The sequence below is a fragment of the Anolis carolinensis genome, chromosome 1 (assembly GCF_035594765.1).
Source record: "Anolis carolinensis isolate JA03-04 chromosome 1, rAnoCar3.1.pri, whole genome shotgun sequence".
Lineage (NCBI taxonomy): Eukaryota > Metazoa > Chordata > Lepidosauria > Squamata > Dactyloidae > Anolis > Anolis carolinensis.
In genome coordinates this window covers 313,688,474-313,708,173 of record NC_085841.1, presented here as the reverse complement: position 1 = coordinate 313,708,173, position 19,700 = coordinate 313,688,474, and the positions used below count along the sequence as shown (strand labels likewise).

The following is a 19,700-nucleotide window of genomic DNA, read 5'->3' as shown; positions in this document are numbered from 1 at the left end:
AAACAGAGTTTTCCTGGAAATGCACTTTGATTAACAGAGAAAATCTGGGGCATACATTTGAACTCTGAAATTTCTATGCAGACCTGAAGATCAAGACACTGCTTTACATTAACAAAATTTAATGATATCTGGCTTACCCTCAGATAAATGTACATAAGACAAAGTCCACTTCACACACAGTACATAAAAACAGAAGGGCAAAATTATGACATTTCTGTCTCTGAAAATATCTTGATGCTTCAGCTTTTCTGGATGTTAAATGTCTCTTTCCTATTAAAGCAAGGCACTAGAGCTCCATTTAGGTTTCTGAGGCAAGCTTAGTCATCTTGTTAATTGAGTCTGTAAGTTCAGTCTCAGAAGGCAGATAACAAACTTCGACTTCGTAAGTTGTCAGTAAATATTTTCAGAGCTACTCTTACTTCATAAAGGACAGATATTTCTGCACCTGCACAATTTCCTCCCCAAAGAGATCTCTGAAATCCCGTACTGCTCTTGCTGTACTTCCAACACATCTTCTAACAGCCAATGTTGAAGCCAAGCCAAACAAGCAATTCCCTCTCTTGAGTCTCAATTCACAGAGTAACTTTTTAAGGTATGCAGACCACAGACACGCTAAAGTGGAAAAGCAGCTCAATTGTTTTTCTTCTGCTAGGCTTTTGGGGATTTGCATATCTGAGCCTCAGCAAATTAAAACAGATGCTGAGCAGCACAGACATACCCACATCTTTGGGCCATGTTCATGTTTTTCTTCATCTGTCAGGTGACTAAATTAGAACTAGTCTTGAAATTTTGTGGAATAATGTCTAAGAACATCCTATATAAAAATGAGGTTTTACCAGTTACCAGATTGTTTTGTTGAAGATACAGGATATTTAGTCCTCATGCAAATGCCTAGCACTGCTCAGCATCCTCTCTTCTACAAGGTTGGCCAAAATGTAAGACTCTTTTAATGTGCTTTCCTAGAAACCCTACTAAGGAAAGGGTGATTTCTAAAATTGCCTGGGTGACTTGCTGCCTCCATATCACTGCAAGATGGTTGTGAAGCACTGGCGTTTGCTGCTTCTTCACCAGGGTTTCTCTTCTCCCTTTTACTGAGCCTTATAGGCTTTATATTGAAGACACACAGGGGATGGCAGCCAATCTGCTTCCTAAATTGAGATTCAAGTTGATTGGCTGCCAGAGTATGATCTGAGTAGGAACACCAGAGTGTGTGTGTTTTACTCAGGTCATCGACTTAGATATAAAATTAGCTCCTGTAGGCTGCTGAGTTCTTTCCAAGGAGCCTTCTTGAAAGAGAATAAGTTGCAACCTCTTCTTCCTGCTCTGCTTGATTTGTTGTATCATAGGCCCCTTCTACACTGTCCTTATATCCCAGGATCTGATCCCAGGTTATCTGCTTTGAACTGGATTATATGAGTCTCCACTGCCATATAATCAGGGATAAGCAGATAATCTAGGATCAGATCCTGGGATATAAAGACAGTGTAGAAGGAGCCAAAGTGCACCAAGTAGATGCTAATTCTAATTGCATGCCTGAACCTAATTGTACAAGGTCTATTCTAGAAGGTGTTACCAAGCTAACACGGCAGCTGGAGAATTTGCTTTCATTACTAAGCCTGGAACTCTTTACCTTCAATTTATTGGGAAATTTATTATCTCTTCTCTATAACAAAATGAAAATTCTCTAAATTCTGCCTGGAAAAAAGTATACTGCCCTTAATAGTTCAGGATTATCCAAAACTTTATAACCTACCACAGTTCTTCAGATATAAATGATCAGCTAAAGTATGCTTGTTTTCATTGTGATGCCTGAAGGAATATTTTCTTATATATTCTACTAGCTGTGCCCGGCCACACGTTGCTGTGGCTTAGTCTGGTGGTGTTGGTCAGTCTACATTAGGTTGTATTTATGCTGTGACCTCCACCCTTCTTTATACTCACATTAGTAGTAGTATTTGAAGTCTGTTACCTTCTTCAATTTTTGTGTTGATTGATAATTGCTTGAGATCCCTGTTGTCTTTGGTTTGTTGTTAATTGTGACGTCTGATTCTGCTGAGTGCGGTTTACATCTTATTGTGGTACAATAGTGTTTTTTTTGTTTTGCCTGTGTAGGTGTTTATTATTATTGTTGTTGTAGAGGTCATGAAGGCTGGATAAGTTAGATGCTACTGTATTGTTTTTTGGAGGCCCAGTGTAGCACTGACTGGCCTCTCAGCTTCAGTGCCTGGCTGCTTCTTGCCTGTGATGGTGTTGATTCTTATTGTTGTTGTTGTCATTGTTATTATTGTAATTGTTTTTTTGGAGGCCAAGTGTGAATGTAGGGATAGGGGAGGTGGATGAGCACTGAATGGCCTTGTAGACTCAGTGCATGGCTGATTCTTGCCTGTGTAGGTGTTTATTATTAGTGGGTAAGTGGATGGATAGATGAGTGGATGGATAGATAGAGTGGGTGCTCTCCTTGTTTCCTTTATTCCTATGCTGTTCCCTTTCTTTGCTCCGATCCTGAGCTCGCTGATAAGAACACACTGGTCAGAAAGGAGGGTAAATATAACCGGATCAATGGCCTTTCTCTCCCTTTTGCTCTTGGCCTTCCGGGCAGAGAGGGAGGGCTCTTGTCCTTGGTGTTCCTTCACTTCCCTTCCCTCCCTCCTTCCTTCGTTGTATTCGTCCCAGCCTTTCCTGCCTGCGGAGCCATGGAACTGGGTCAATGGGTTGGATGGCAGGGAAAGGGAGAAGGAAGAGGCCTCTAATTGAAATGCATGGACTCCATGCCATGGGGTGCTGGAATTTGTAGTTTGCATCCAGTCCAACCCCTTTCTTTCTTTTTCTGGGTCCGGATTGTGGTTTTGTGGTGTGGTTGTGTTGTTACAACCGGGAGTCAAGGCTTTTGCGTTGTTTTGCCAAGTTTCGTATTTCTGGGGTGTTTAGTTGTGTTGTTATAGTCACGATGCATTGTTGTGAATCTTGTGGGTCTGGATTGTGGTTTTGTGGTGTGGTTGTGTTGTTACAACCGGGAGGCAAGGCTTTTGCGTTGTTTTGTCAAATTTTGTATTTCTGGGGCGTTTAGTTGTGTTGTTATAGTCACGATGCGTTGTTGTGAGTTTTGTGGATCCGGATTGTGGTTCTGTGGTGTGGTTGTGTTGTTACAACCGGGAGGAAAGGCTTTTGCGTTGTGTTGTCAAGTTTTGTATTTCTGGGACATTTAGTTGTGTGCCAAGTTTCGTATTTCTGGGGCATTTAGTTGTGTTGTTATAGTCACGATGCATTGTTGTGAGTTTTGTGCATCCGGATTGTGGTTCTGTGGTGTGGTTGTGTTGTTACAACCAGGAGGCAAGGCTTTTGCGTTGTGTTGTCAAGTTTTGTATTTCTGGGGCATTTAGTTGTGTGCCAAGTTTCGTATTTCTGGGGCGTTTAGTTGTGTTGTTATAGTCACGATGCATAGTTGTGAGTTTTATGGGTCCGGATTGTGGTTTTGTGATGTGGTTGTGTTGTTCCAACCGGGAGGGAAGGCTTTTGTGTTGTGTCGCCAAGTTTCGTATTTCTGGGGCGTTTAATTGTGTTGTTATAGTCATGATGCGTTGTTGTGAGTTTTGTGGGTCCAGTGTGGTTTTGTGGTGTGATTGTGTTGTTACAACCGGGAGGCAAGGCTTTTGTATTGTGTTGCCAAGTTTGGTATTTTTGGGATGTTTAGTTTTGTTGTTATAGTCACTGCGCCCGCAACTTTATCCTTTTATATATATAGACTAGCTGTGCCCGGCCACGCGTTGCTGTGGCCTTGTCTGGTGGTGTTGGTCAGTCTACATTAGGTTGTATTTATGCTGTGACCTCCACCTTCTTTATACTCACATTAGTAGTAGTATTTGAAATCTGTTACCTTCTTCAATTTTTGTGTTGATTGATAATTGCTTGAGATCCCTGTTGTCTTTGGTTTGTTGTTGTAATGTCTAATTCTGCTGAGTGCGGTTTATATTGTTATTGTGGTACAATAGTCTTTTTTTGTTTTGCCTGTGTAGGTGTTTATTATTATTGTTGTTGTAGTGGTCATGAAGGTTGGATAAGTTAGATGCTACTGTATTGTTTTTTGGAGGCCCAGTGTAGCACTGACTGGCCTCTCAGCCTCAGTGCCTGGCTGTTTCTTGCCTGTGATGGTGTTGATTCTTGTTGTTGTTGTTGTCATTGTTATTATTGTAATTGTTTTTTTGGAGGCCAAGTGTGAATTGGGGAGGTGGATGAGTTGTGTTGTCAAATTTTGTATTTGTTATAGTCACTATGCGTTGTCAGTTTTGTGGGTCCGGATCGTGGTTTTGTGGTGTGGTTGTATTGTTACAACTGAGAGGCAAAGCTTTTGCATTGTTTTGCCAAGTTTTGTATTTCTGGGGCGTTTAGTTGTGTTGTTATAGTCATGATGCGTTGTTGTGAGTTTTGTGGGTCCGGATTGTGGTTTTGTGTTGTGGTTGTGTTCTTACAACTTGGAGGCAAGGCTTTTGCATTGTGTTGTCAAATTTTGTATTTCTGGGGCGTTTAGTTGTGTTGTTATAGTCACAATGCATTGTTGTGAGTTTTGTGGGTCCGGATTGTGGTTTTGTGGTGTGGTTGTGTTGTTACAACCGGGAGGCAAGGTTTTTGCATTGTGTTGTCAAGTTTTATATTTCTGGGGCGTTTAGTTGTGTGCCAAGTTTCGTATTTCTGGGACGTTTAGTTGTGTTGTTATAGTCACGATGCATTGTTGTGAGTTTTGTGGGTCCGGATTGTAGTTTTGTGGTGTGGTTGTGTTGTTACAACCGGGAGGCAAGGTTTTTGCATTGTGTTGTCAAGTTTTATATTTCTGGGGCGTTTAGTTGTGTACCAAGTTTCGTATTTCTGGGGTGTTTAGTTGTGTTGTTATAGTCACGATGCGTTGTTGTGAGTTTTATGGGTCCGGATTGTGGTTTTGTGGTGTGGTTGTGTTGTTACAACCTAGAGGGAAGGCTTTTGCATTGTGTTGCCAAGTTTCGTATTTGTGGGGCGTTTAGTTGTGTTGTTATAGTCACGATGCGTTGTTGTGAGTTTTGTGGGCCCTGTGTGGTTTTGTGGCGTGGTTGTGTTGTTACAACTGGGAGGCAAGGCTTTTGCATTGTGTTGGCAAGTTTTGTATTTCTGGGGCGTTTAGTTGTGTTGTTATCGCATGATGCGTTGTTGTGAGTTTTGTGGGTCTGGATTGTGGTTTTGTGGTGTGGTTGTGTTGTTGTAACCTGGAGGCAAGCCTTTTGCATTGTGTTGCCAAATTTCGTATTTCTGGGATGTTTAGTTTTGTTGTTATAGTCACTGCGCAAACAACTTTATCATTTTATATATATAGATGTGCCAGATTCTTGCCAGATGTAACTTCCCAACTTCCAAAATTGATCCAATGGTCCAATTCTGTTTCAATAAAGCTTTTACTATTGTTACCTGCATTATAATTCAATTTCTTAGGGAAAAGAAGTTATACATCCCTTCCATTAATAGGCAACTGAGGAGGGAACCTCAATTTCTCGTCTGGGCCCCATGTCCAACTGCTGCATTTCTTGTCTGATTGTCAGTCTTTTTTCTTCTTTTTCAGTTTGGAAACTGAGAAGCACGGCATTAGGGAGAGCAAATTACCACATTTGACCCTGCTTTGTGCCATTTTTGCTAGGGTTTGGGTGAAAAATTATTCAAAAATTAGGAGTAAATTACAAATGAAGGTTTGGGGGCTTTAGGAACCCCAGTTTGCTAATACAAGAGGAGTTTCTGAATAATTCAAATTACATGCATGTTCTCCAACCCTGGCCTAGATTGCATCACTAACATATTTTGGGAAGAATGGTAAATTACACAATGAGGACTCAGAAGAGAGACTGGGAAAGTAATTGATATCAAACTCAAATGATGTTACTGCAACCTTTAAAAAAAACTTATTTGGAGAGTTTCTAGTTTGCTAACAAGAGCTAATGAACCAAAAACAAAACCACACACAATTTTGATTAACTGTAAGTAATACTGTCTCTGAACTCACAACGTCATGTGCCAAATGAAGATGAATTTGTGCAAGGGGGGAATAATTCAAATTTGTCTTTTAGAAAAACAACTTCTCCATGTGGACTGTACTTCCAACAATGTTTCTTTTCCCTAAATTTGATAATGTACAGAAGTACAACTAACAGAACAGTTTTATCTCCTTTTCATCTCCTTAAAGGGGAAGTAATTACATACCACTGGTGACACTCAGCACTTTGATCTCCCATCTGCAGAGCTGTTTCTGCCTCTTCTTTGCCTGAAACATAATACAAAAAAAGATATTTCCACAACACAATTTGAGCACCTAGCTATCCAAATACTTGCCAAATAGAGGTTTAAAACAGCATGTGAAGAAGTTTAATATGCTCATTAAAACAGATTTTTTTTCAAGAAAGTTACAATTCTGGGATGTCATATAGCGAAGCCAAACAGATGTCCCCCTCATGATCTACTACTCCTGTAAACAGAGTTTATGAGCTTTTTGGTTCATATGACTTTGGATAAAATGCCAGGCTGTTTTTGCTACATTTCAAGTTAGAGGTTTTGATACTAAATGTCACCTCCAACACGTTAATATGTCACAATGCATGGAGACAGAAGGCAAGAATCAATAAATAAACCTTTAGTCAGATTTAAAAATAAGGGGGGGGGGAACCTACATGGGCAGGATATTCTTAATATTAACTATGACTTGTGAGCTGTGAGCTTCTTAACTCTCACAGCAATGAGCAACCAGAATACAATCTGTAGAACACCTGGGGCATTCCAGTACCAGCTGACATGTTTTCCATTCACAAAGAGAAACAGATGGTTGTTGCCTACAGCTATCTGACAGGAGGAGACAACACAAGAAGGAAAGGAAAGTGAGAAACTTTGAGATAACACAATTTTTTATTCTTGTTGTGTTGAGTTTTAGGTCTGTTCCTGGGGTTATCTGTGGCACTGTGTCAGAAAATTGCATTGGATATACCGCACAGAGCCGGCCCTAAGTATTTTTCAAGTGTAGGCAAACAGAATTTTGGCGCCCCTCCCCAAACCAATCACTGAAAAATAAAAGCGTTGGATAAGCGGAAATGTTGGATAATTAGGAGGGATTAAGGAAAAGCCTATTAAACATCAAATTACATTAAGATTTTACAAATTAAGCACCAAAACATCATGTTTTACAACAAATCAACAGAAAAAGCAGTCTCGACTGCGCCCCCGTATGTTTTGCGCCCGAAGCGACTGCTTAATTTGCCTCATTGTTGGACCGGCTCTGATACCGCATCAGCACTAGTTTCTTAGATATGCTTATGGGATATATTTTCTATCTCAAAAACTAGAGCTGATAGGGGAAAAGTGGTTCCATTTTTGAAATCAGCAGGTCACATATACCCAGAAACAGGGCGAACATTTGAGGCACCAAAAATGTGTGTTGGCCAGTGTAATCACATAAGTTCAGGAATTTAAGAACGTACAAACAAAGCCCATAGCAGTAGTATGAATAAAAAGTGTGGCCTGGCACTAATATATTTGCAGCTATTTATATTTGCCATACCATTTATGAATGTAAAGTACCTGCTAAAATGAAAAAAATAATAATATGTAGCATTTAATAAGCTGTACCCTGAACAAAATTCAGTTCAGTATTCAGTATGTGATATAAAGCTGTTGAATAGGCTCAGGTGTTGCTTATGCAACAGTGAAATTGCAAATGTAACACCTGTTTTCCAACTTGTAGTTTAACTCAGTGAAAAACACCCGTCTTTATTTCAAGAAAGGATTCTTACCATCAGATGCATAGGACTTCTTCTCATCTGCATCTTCTGTAATTTCACACATATCGCTATATGCCCGGGCCAGACGCCAAAGGAAATCTTGCTTGTCCCCATACTGTGGACAGAATGAACATTTGTTCACTTGTATTCTAGTCATTACAAGCATGTGGGATTCCCAATTACAACATACTATCAGTATCATTTTGTTTACATTTTTGATAAAAAATTGTATTGAAATGTTCTACGCTAAACTCTATTGAACATCAATACAAGAGCGACTTTGGGGACACCCTGAAGTTAGTTCTAGTCTTTCCACTGATGTGAAGTATCAGAATGTAATCAATTGCTACTGATGTGAGATATCAGATTGTAGTATATTATCGTAGTTCCAATTTTAATCATGGTAAAGACAAGTGTGTCTATAAAATACAGGGGGGAAACTAGTTCTAATAAATAAATAAATCACAGATCTAGATCAAGCTACTAGTCCTGAGCAAAGTCAAGCTGCTCAGACTTATTTCAGTACTGATTCAGCATTTGAATAAATGATTCCACATAATTAAGATCAAAAGGAGTACAGTGTCTAGATTGAGGGAAGTCATGGTGCCTTTGTATTCTGCTTTGGTTACACCTTACCTGGAATACTGTGTCCAATTCTGGGCACCACAGTTCAAAAGAGATATTGACAAGCTGGAAGGTTTCCAGAGGAGGGCAACTAAAATGATCAAAGGTCTGGAGACCATGCCCTATGAGGAGAGCTTTAAAGAACTGGGTATGTTTAGCCTGCAGAAGAGAGGGTTCAGAGGAGACATGATAGCCATGTATAAATATGTGCAAGTGTGTCATAAGGAAGAGGGAGGAGACTTGTTTTCTGCTGCCCTTGAAACTAGGATCAGGAGCAATGAGTTCAAATTACAGGAAAGGAGATTCCACTTGAACATTAGGAAGAACTTCCTGACCGTACAAGTTGTTCAACAGTGGAACCCTTTGCCTCGGAGTGTGGTGGAAGCCCCTTCCTTGGAAACTTTTAAACAGAGGCTGGATGGCCACCTGTCAGGGGTACTTCGATTGTGTTTTTCCTGCATGGCAGGTGATTGAACTAGATGGCCCACGTGGTCTCTTGCAGCTCTATGATTCTGTGGTACCTCAAGTGACAATGTGTACAACAGGAATGGCAGAGGACTGGCTAGATACACTCCCTGATGGGGACTCAACTAGAAAATACTGTTGTGTGCAGCTTCATATCAACATGTTTCTTACCAAAGAACAGCTAAATTTTCGCAATGTTATATAAAGCAACAAAATGTATAATTGCCACAAGTAGACATTCTCGAGTATAAAGTGCAGATCCAAACACTTCTAATAATAAGAAACATATGATAGTGTATGCATGAATTATACAAATGGAAATCCAACTACTTGCATTAAAAATTAAATACTTGCTTATTAACCTAGTTTTGCCATGCAGGGCAGAAGAGAAAGTGATAAAACAACTTTTCAGATTTTGAATATTTGGGTTGGTGACTATGGTAAATCTTCCACAACCATACTTTGGTCCAATTTAAGCTTTAAGCAAGTAGTCTACTGTGGGACAAAGTTTTAATGGGATGTATGACTCCTGGAGTAGCAAAGCATCGAAAGAGTAAAAGATGACAGTAACTCTTCATTAGTAGGAAAGTATGGCAAGAATGCAAATGATGGCATAGCAAAATTCAGTGAACTTTCCTTCTCTTTAATAGGTTTGGGAATAATTGTTATGTAACTTCGGAAGAAGATGGCATGTGCTTTTGACATAACAAAGCTGCCTACTCAAAGTAACATGTTTGCTATCAGTTTCAGACATGCTGTAATTTTGCTTAAAACATTAGATGAATGAATGAATGTCACTATTGTTCAATGTGGGAAAAGGCAAAATGTAACTGAATCGTTTTCAAGAGAAGCCAGGTCTCAGGAGCTTTTGTGGGCTTTAACTTCTACAATTAGCATATGCAATTTTGAGTTGGGTAAGCGGTGTCATTTAAAACTGTGGTGGAGACAAAACATTGCACAACATCCTGTTCTGCCCCCCTCTATTGATTAGGTCAACTCAGTTCCTCTGAGAAATCGACAAAATGAAATTTACCACTAGTTTATTGTTAAGCAGCAGTTGGAATCCTTCTTTCTTCTCCTGGTCACTCCCTTGGTGCAAATTATCTGCTTGTTGTAGTAACTGACCAAGTTCTTCTTCTGAAGCAGGGTCCATGGTCAAGGCAGTTTCATCTTCATTGACAAGATCCAAAGAATCTTTCCTTGCCATCCTCACTGTTTCACAACTGATTTCATCTTCTCCTTCCTCACTCTCTTTATCAGACTCCCGATCATAATCGGATTCTGCATTGGCTGTGGTGTACCTTTAACACAGGATAAAGAAGAATACAGAATTTATATCAATGCTTTTGCTAAATACACTCTTACACTACCCCCCTCTCATATTTTCATATACACATACGTGTGTGTGTGTGTGTGTATATACACACACATACATACACACACGCTTATACATACAAACACATGCATACACACACACACATGAACGCTAGTGGATCTATTCACATATTGCATTCAAACAGAAAATGAACGCTTCTTGTGATTGTCTGAATCAACATTTCTACTTATTTCCTATTTTAACAAATTAGGATTGCAAACCACTAAGGATTCTTGGCTCATGAATGCTGTTTTAAAAAAACAAACAAATAGCATTAAGAGAACAAGATAAAGATTAATGGGTGAACCAAGAATCTAGCTCACTTTAATGAGCAAACTCAAGTCAATAGTTTGTATAGAGAAGAATACCAATAAAGAAAGAACCACAAGCCCTATATAACACAGCAAAATAGCTTTGATATTCAATGGCAGACTGAGCACACAATATAATGCTAAAGTGTGTATCAGAATCTGAAAAATAGGCATTTTTTTCTGCACTACCTCTTGGAGCTATGATATACAGGCATGGGCATCAGTTCAGTTCACAAATTAATGTGTAATCCAGTCTAAGGTTTAAGGACTAAAGGAATCAAGCTAAAAAGTTCAAGGGAGGAGGAGGGAGCCATCGAGTACAAGAAAGGAATCATGAAAAAATAAGGCATCCCCTGAAAGTAAGACCTAGCACATCTTTGGGAGCAAAAATTAATATAAGACATTGTCTTATTTTCAGAAAAATACAGTATTAAAAATCATTCCCCTAGAGGACTGTATAGAAATATAAAGCACATAATTTTCCTGCATGTTTCAAATTACATACAAGTACAAAGTCTAACTGACAGATTGGGTTTTAGTCCCACCTTGGCTTTATTAATGACTTACACTAAACAGAGTGCTCTCATTTGCTTTGTAATGTTAGCAGTATTGAGCTGTTTTGAATTTCATTAGCAAAACAAATAAAATATATTTTCAAAAGTCTGCTTGGAGCTTTCTCAAACTGGTTACTTCTCAAAAGAGTATCGCCTCAACTGTTTCAATTCCAAAACCAATTTGCCAATTCCATTTTTCTTTTTATTAACTCTCATCATATCCACACACTGACATGCCAGAAAAATTCTGGAGCACATTCATTATGATTCTAACAAGCTCAAACGTTAAGAGTTCTGACTTGTACTGTGTAGCAAACAAGATGTTAAGAATTTAGGCTTATTACCCAGCAAAAGGTTTTCTGCTATCAAATAGTGTGTATTTATTAACTAAAATACAGAAAATATATAGGTTCAAGTTCAAGTTCACTTTGTTACGGTCAGTGACCAGTTCGAAGAAAACATACATTATTTAAACACTCTGAATTCATAGGCAACAACTGCTCACATGTTAGTTAAGTAGAAATGGATATGTATGGGGTCAGTAGAATAGATTTTTTAAAAGATCACTACCCAAGAGAGGAAACATAATAAACTCATGGCCAAATGGCAAGATGCCCGTGGGCTGCATCACCCAGTATGACAAAATTCTTTGTTTTCCTCATTTTTCCTTCCAAATAGTGTCAATAATTAATATCACATCACTTCCTGACATAATTTTGAAGCTAGAACAGAGAGAAAAGAAGGTCTTTGGTGATGGTAAGAAGTTGTCAGGAAATTCTGGGAGATGGTTTTTCAGAGTTTGCACATATTTAGGTAGAGAGATATTGTGATGCAATGGTTTCGGCAATGGTCTACAATTCTGGAAACCAGAGTTTAAATTGCCACTCAGCTATGGAAGCTCACTAAGCAAGTTACATTATCTCAGCCTTGGAGGTAGGAAAAGGCAAACCCCATTTGAACAAGTCTTATGAAGAAAGGCTCCTTGATAGGGTCACCTTAGGCTCAGCGTAAGTCAGAAATGTCTCAAAGGCATCCAACAAGAATAACAATTTGAGAAATATTTAGGTGTAATATTTGGATGATTTTCACTCAAATATCATTCAGATCTTTTATTTAAAACTTGGGAGCTTCAGGGAACACAAACATGGGGTTCAGGGGCCACAGACAGCCCACATTTTACTCAGCTCTTATCTTGTACATCTAGAGAGCTACAGAGAGTCATTTAAAAGATTATTACTTTGAAAACCTCTGCATTATAGCACCAAATTTTTGTAATGTTTAGCTACTGAAGTTTAGCAGTCAACTGCACCAGACAAACACATTGAAGTACAATTTTGGTGGCGATATTTCTGGACTGGGGTGGCTTGGGGGCTTGTGAAGGCAGCCCAAGTGAATTAGGGGCTACATGTACCCATGGGCTGCATTTCCACACCCCACTCCAGCTGAAAGAAACTGCATATGCTGCACACAAACTATCCTGACAGATCATTAACAGCATTGCTGATTGACTGAAGAGGAACAGTGTTGTCTGAGGTTGGGTTTTCTCATTACAACCATACTGGTCTTTGGTAAAGCTCAGTGCAAGAAAGGAAACTCTCTCCGACTTTACACTGTAATTTGAACTTGCCGGTCAAGGTCAGTAATACAGCTCTGTGCCTTAAAAAGGCATGGTTGAAATCTGACGAAGGAAAAAAATTTAAACTATGTGATGATCCAGGAAAAAGTCAACTTTTTAAAAGTTTGAACTAGTGCTTGCTCACCCTCCTTCACTTTCCCCATCATCTGTATTAACTGTTCCTGAGCTGGCTGTGAAATATATGGAGCTAGATCCTGTAGAATCACTCCTTTCTCTGGGATATGGAAAACGTCTTCGACGAATAACCTTCTGGCTTTCTTCTAGATGGGATCTGCAAGAGGAGATTAGTATGGTAAAAAGTTCACTTCATTCTTTTTTAACTCTCCCATGCCTAAACTCAAAAATCATTTCATCTTGTTCAGTAACATTTAGAATGAGTCCAATTAAATGTCTGTAACATTTACAAACTATAATACAAAGATTTCACTTCACCATCAGCTACAGTTGACAAAAAAAATCTAAAAAGAATATCTGCAATTTGTGATATGAAATGCCCACTAAGAGATAATTTTGTAATATTTGGTATCTGGGTTGTTTCAGATTGTACAGAAGCCTTTCCAACAAGAAATGACCTGGAAGAAAGCGGGCATGAGCATGGTGAAACTCGAAATAAAAACATTTTTGAAAATAACTGTCTTGGGGGGGGGGGGGGTTTACTGGATGGCCCAGAGGGCCTCAAAATGGCCTCAAAAAGGCACCTATGAGAAAGTTAAGCATTTCAGAAAAAAAAACCAATCTCAATTTGTATAAAAGACATAATTTTAAAACAAAGGCCTTACTTTCCCTTGATTTTCAAACCGCCAGCCAATTTTATGTTGGTTATATTTTTGCTACAACACTCAGAAGATCACAATTGACTCATTTTACTAGACAAAGGTTGTTGCTCAGCCTTGCGATGAGACAGAATTATAGTGTGTATCTGAACAGCACCTTCAAAGAATTTATTCTGGAAAAACTATTCTATACAGTTTATAGCAAGATAAATATCAATTCTATTCAAAATCTGTTTCAATCTCTTCCTGAATAGAAGATCTTCAGCAATCTGGGTTGCCACTGAGAACAACTTTATACCAACCTGACTTCTCCAACAATATCTCCTGCTAAACTTTGTAGGCTATTCCGTAACTCTTCCACTTCATTTCGCAGTTCTATAAGGTTTTTAAGCAGGAAGTCCAGGCGGTTCAGCACTTCAGCTTGTTCTTCACGTGTTAAAAGAGGTGCATATGGGATATTATCACCACCTCCCACTGGTCCTGTTCTCATCAATGGAACTAAAATGATAGAACAAGGTAACTACAATAAGACTCCATTATTTCTGCACAAGAAATGTTGCTGCTGCTTCATTTTTGGGATTTTAAAAACTAGGAATAGATGACATTTTAAAAACATCTTTTTAAAAGTAATCAGCTACCCCATGAATCACATAGAAAGAAATTGGAATTAAAAAAAATACAGGAGAGTGAAAATGATAAGATTCAGCTATCCAGGCTTTTATGTATAGCTCTTAAAATCCCTATATATTCAACCATACTTCTGATACTGAATTAGGTTTGTCACACTTTTTGTTCTACAACAAATACATGATAGGCAGGTACAAGATGATCTTCTCCAGACTGGAATTATGTATTTAATTTATTCACTGCAGTTAGTTGAGAATGTTGCCCTGTATTTTTTATAAGAACATACCAAAATATGCAAATGTATTCATATTTGCTTTACTGAAAAAGTTGAAGTTTTAAAATAAATCATTATGGTAGAAAACAAACTTTATCCAACCCTACTTGAATGGTCCTGCTTATTGATATCAAAATGTTTATCTTGTTCTATCCATTGTGACCACATATTAAAACTGTAACTGATGACATATTTTGTGTTATATAAATAAATTAAAATTATAATTTTCAGAGGAAAACAGCTTTCAGTGAGGCATTTTATACATTAAAACCATTGTCCTGATATAACTGCATGTGCTGTACCAGTTTAACACTAGCATAACATAACTGCAAATGTAGAAGTGCCCAAGCACCAGAGTCACCTCCACAATAGGTACAGGGGTAAAACTGAATGTAGTCAAACTCCTAGAAATCCCCCGCAAAATCTCATAGCACCCTCCAATCATCATACTATCCAACAGGGCATTACTACTTAGGTATGTAAGGCCAATCAATGCACAGCAGTAGCCAAATGACCTCATGATGACAGCCAACACAACACACAAAACAAGCTTAAAATAATTCTCTTTCTAACACACAGGTGCTCAAACATACTCAGTGTGTCTAAATGAACAACTCAGAGGTAAATCTGCTTTAGCAAAAACATCGCCACATAAATAATTTCTGCAAAAGAACTAGCATGGGGAGGACAACAGATCTACATAATTCAGCTTATCATACTCATTTAATTGTTGTCCACATTCTTAAATATTCACGAAATATTCTGGGCATGTGAGAGGTTAAACTGAACACTTAGGGTGACATCCAAGTTTGCCAATCAACTAACAGAACCGTTGCCATTGGAGGAACAGACTTGCCTTTGTAGTCTACCACATGAATCTCAAATGTGCTTTGAAAGAATTACATAGAATGCATGGTACTTAGAGGTCACATAGAAGACTGCTTCTTCTATGCATTCAACTTAGTGTTTGAAAAGTGTTGTGCAAAGGCAGCTGAAGATGACTTTTAAGTATCAATCAAAATCTTTTCATATATCCTTGTTTGGTAAAGCTGGCAACAGAGCTATAGATTAAGTAGGAAATCTCTTTAAAATAAACAATGGGAACTTTCAAACTTGTTTACCAAAATGTAACGCATGATTGTCTTAGACTCAACATGTGCTAAAATAAGCAAACAAAAGAACACTGGCATGTTAATTCCAAGTTCAAAGCAGCAAAGACACAACATATATATCTGTATACAACATATATAGTCTGAACAGCTAGTTTTTGTATAAACAGATGTGGAAAAGAAAACATGGGAAACCTACCCTGATTATAAGGCTGCAGACGTTCTGTGTGTTCCTGAGGTTCCAGTGCATTGTGCTGACTCTGTAAATCCACAGGTCTTGGTTTGCCTTTATGCCAGGGCTTTTTTCTCTTCTGCTTGTAAAAATAGTAGAAGAGACCTATTCCTGCAGCTGCTCCCAAGACCACACCAAGTCCTACACGCAAAGCTCCCATTTTGGACATGATGCATCTGAAACAAATAAAATAGAACACATTCATGTATTTATTTATTATAGTGCAATTATAGCGGTTCCTTTTTGCTGTTCGATTTCAGTGCAGAAAACATATAAACAATAAAACTATATAAAGCAACATAAAATCACCATGAAAACTTCACTCACATAGTCGTCCAGTTGTTATTTGTTGTCAAGTTGGCTTTGAAATACGGCAACCCTATGAATGAGGGACCTCAATTTAATCCTGATAATTAACAGCTCTGCTCAGGTCTTGCAGGTAGGACAGCACAGTTATACAGTATAAAGCTTCAATAGATGGAGGAAACAAAGTGATCTCATATCCTTTATCTATCCAAACAGAGTGATATATAAAGAAGGAACAGCTGAATCATAATAGATGTAAGAAAGTATAAAATCTTTACTTAGGTCTATTTTTTTAAGTTGCTTTACAATTCAACTTTCTGTTCTTTGCTACATGAGATACTTCTAAAATATTCTAAACTAAGAAATGTAGCATACATTTCTGACTTGACTCCTGATAACAATTATTTGCTTAGTTGAAAAAGAATAAAATTTCACAAAAACAAAAGAATATCAAAAACAGGCCTATAATATTTACCTCAAAATACTTCAGGCCCATAAGCCTAAAATAATGGCAACCTTCTTCTAAGTATTTTTTTTAAAAAAAAACAACATTGCTAAACGACACAACTTGTAATTCCTCATGACTAGTGTTAGACACAATTGCTTCTAAAAATTATGCAAACAATGTAGGGGGAAATTCTGATTTTTGATACCAGAAGCAATCTCTTACTAACCTTCAGAAAAAATGGATTTCACTCTGTAAAAAGTATTACTATCATTAAAACAAAATATGATTTCAGATAACATCTCAGTCCATTGAATGTGTTGAAAATAGATAATGAAGTTCCAGTGCTTCAGCTATGCATCTTGGGCTCATGTAAGACCTGGACAAAAACCCAGATACAAGCTCTGAAATCCTTCCTGGACAAGTAAGGTATCAGCGACAAGCCAGACAATTTCACTGACACTGCCTTAATAAAGCAGAATGCCAATGCCATCAACATTAGAACAATGTTAAAAGATATGCACCCATAAAATCAACCTAGGCTAAATTTCAAATTTTAGATTTCTTTTGCTGTTCATATACATTGCTGTTCAGTGGCAGTTAACCCATTTACATGTAAATACATCTGTTCCCTTTTATTACAATGGGCTCTTGATGTCCAGTACAGTGGTTTGTTTCAAAATGGCAAGTCAAGATTTCCTTTTGGCATATTCATATTGTTAGCCCTCAACACACTCCTGCAAGATGAATCACCACAGTTGCTTCCCAGGGTGCATCTACACGAGGCATGGGCAAACTTAGGATTTGTGGGAGTTGGTCCTAAACACCTGGAGGGCCAAAGTTTGTCCATCCCTGATCTTTATTGTAGAATTTATTTATTTATATACTACTTTTCTCACCCCTGGAGGGATTCAAAGCTGTTCATAGCAGAGTAAATGGCAAAATTCAATGCCTCACATAAAATATAAAATACACAACATATCTAAAATAGCATATAACAATAGATTAAAACCATAAAACTGTAAACATCAGACACAGACAAAAACATAGAACATTAGACATTGCAAATCCCAAGGTATCATTAGACTACTTCATCTCACTCTCCGAGTGCTTGCTTGAAAATCCACGTTTTAAATTGTTTCCAGGAGAGAGGGGGCCAATCTAATCTTGCTGGGGAGTTCCACAGCTGAGAGGGCACCACCGAGAAGTACCTGTCTCTCATCCCCACCAGTCATGCCTGCGAGGGCAGTGGGACTGAGAGTAGGACTTCCTCAGCCGATCATAATGCTCTAGTTGGCTCATAAAGGAAGATGCGTTTGGAGATGGACCAGAGCAGTTTAGAAATTTATAGGCGAAAGCCAGCACTTTGAATTGTTCCCGGTAGCAAATCATCAGCCAGTGGAGCAGGGGGGTTGTATGCTTGCTCCCTGTGCGCCGCTCCAGTGATCAACCTGGCTGCCACCCATTGGACGACTTGAATCTTCCAAACAGTTTTCAAAGGTAACTCCACGTAGAGTGCATTGCAGTAGTCTATTTGAGATTTAACAAGAGCGTGGAACACGGAACATGGTGGCCATGTCACAAGGTATGGGTGCAGCTGGTGCACACCTTTAATTGTGTGAAGGCTTCCCTGGCCACCACCAAAACCTGGGGTACCAGGCTCAGCAATGAGTCCAGGATCACTCCCAAGCTGTGAACCTATGTCTTCAGGGGGAGTGTAAACCCATCCAACACAGGCTGTAACCCTATACCCTGTTCGGCCTTGCAACTGACCAGGACTGTACCTCTGTCTTGTCTGGATTGAATTTCAACTTGTTCACCCTTATCCAGGTTGTCACAACTGCCAAGCACCAGTTCAGGATCTGAACAGCCTTCTTGGCAGCAGGTGGAAAGGAGTAACAGAGTTGAATTAATGCAGTTTGACAGGCTTTAACCTCCATGGCTCAATGCTATGACCACGAGTGGAGCTGTAGTTCTGCAAGGTCTTCAGCCTTCTCAGCCAAAGAGTGCTGGACCCACCACAAACTTTCTAAAGCAGGGGTTCACAACCTATGGGTCCCCAAATGCTTTGGCCTTTAACTCCAGAAATCCCAACAGCTGGCTGTGATTACTGGGAGTTGTGGGCCAAAACACCTGGAGACCCACAGGTTGAAAACCACTATTCTAAAGCACTGAGCCATGGCAGTTAAAGCGGTGTCAAACTGCATTAGTCCCACAATGCAAGTGCACTCCCCGCCCCCCAAGTGTGAGTCTGCCTTTTTGACACTTTGAGGCAGGGCTGAGGGGAGTCTTCTTCGTCCAAGGGCGACCACGCCAGCTCGAAAGGGGCCTCGAGGCTCTGCCAAGTCCAGCCCAGACGCTTTGAAAACTGGGCCAAGCCCCTTTTCTGGCCATGACAGCGCATTTCCTAGGCCACAGACAGGCGCGGGAGGGAGGAGGGGCCTCAGACTGTACTGTCAAGGAGACACAAAATAAGGCTTTGTGTACTTCTGCGAGCGGCGGCTCTCCTTCCCTCCCTCCCCAAGCCCAGGCTGTCTCATGCGCCACAGAGACGGGTACTTTTAAGGAGCTCTTGCCCGGCCCTGGCACGAAGGGAGGAACCCCTCGCGGCGCTCTTTTCGACGTGCCCCCAACCACTGCGCTTACTGCTCGGTATGTCCTCATACGGCCACCGTCTGCCTCGCTCTTCTCGAGCCGCCCCTTCGGCAGAACCTTCACCCTTCCCCGCCGGCGCGCAGAAGTGACGCAACGTTCTACCACCCGCAGCTCCTTAGCTTACGCTACAACCTACTGTTCTGTCAAGTAAAGAATGGCGGGGGAAAGTGACGCAATCAGGCGGGGCACGCCCCTCTTTGGAACGTCGTCGTCCCTCCCTGAAGAGCGTCCAGGGAGAAAGTACGATGGCAGGTTGAGAGTTGAACTTCAAGAAAAACAAAAGTATTGACTACAGATAACGCTGTGTAACTGGATTTTTGTTCCTGGGTTATACATGTCATTTCCTAATTACTTCTATCATCAAAACATAGAAAGCATGGAAACATTATATATCTGTGGAATGTCCAGGTGGCAGAAAGAACTCTTGTCTGTTTGAGGCAAGGGTGAATGTTGTAATTGGCCACCTTGATTAACATTGCAGCTTCAAGGCCTGGCTGATTCCTATCAAGGGGAATCCTTTGTTGGGAGGTGTTAGA

General features: G+C 39.6%; 1 protein-coding gene across 4 annotated transcripts in view; it reads right to left on the bottom strand.

The window, feature by feature from the left end:
- The window catches only part of rmdn3 (regulator of microtubule dynamics 3), a 44,721-nt gene extending 25,407 nt beyond the window's left edge, over window positions 1–19,314 (bottom strand). For 3 of the 4 annotated variants that reach the window (XR_001730679.2, XM_008116822.3, XM_016995927.2), the window contains exons 1-7: window positions 19,156–19,314; window positions 15,726–15,934; window positions 13,819–14,014; window positions 12,868–13,014; window positions 9,901–10,168; window positions 7,791–7,893; window positions 6,214–6,274 (exon numbers count right to left, since the gene is read on the bottom strand). Coding sequence is in view for 3 of the 4 variants with exons in the window: in XM_008116822.3 (XP_008115029.1) it covers window positions 6,214–6,274; window positions 7,791–7,893; window positions 9,901–10,168; window positions 12,868–13,014; window positions 13,819–14,014; window positions 15,726–15,927 (977 nt within the window). In the remaining variant the exon portion in view is untranslated. Of the gene's footprint in view, window positions 1–6,213; window positions 6,275–7,790; window positions 7,894–9,900; window positions 10,169–12,867; window positions 13,015–13,818; window positions 14,015–15,725; window positions 15,935–16,085; window positions 19,117–19,155 lie in introns of those variants that run through there. The other variant, XM_016995926.2, reaches the window with a different exon arrangement.
- Window positions 19,315–19,700: the final 386 nt, after the last annotated feature.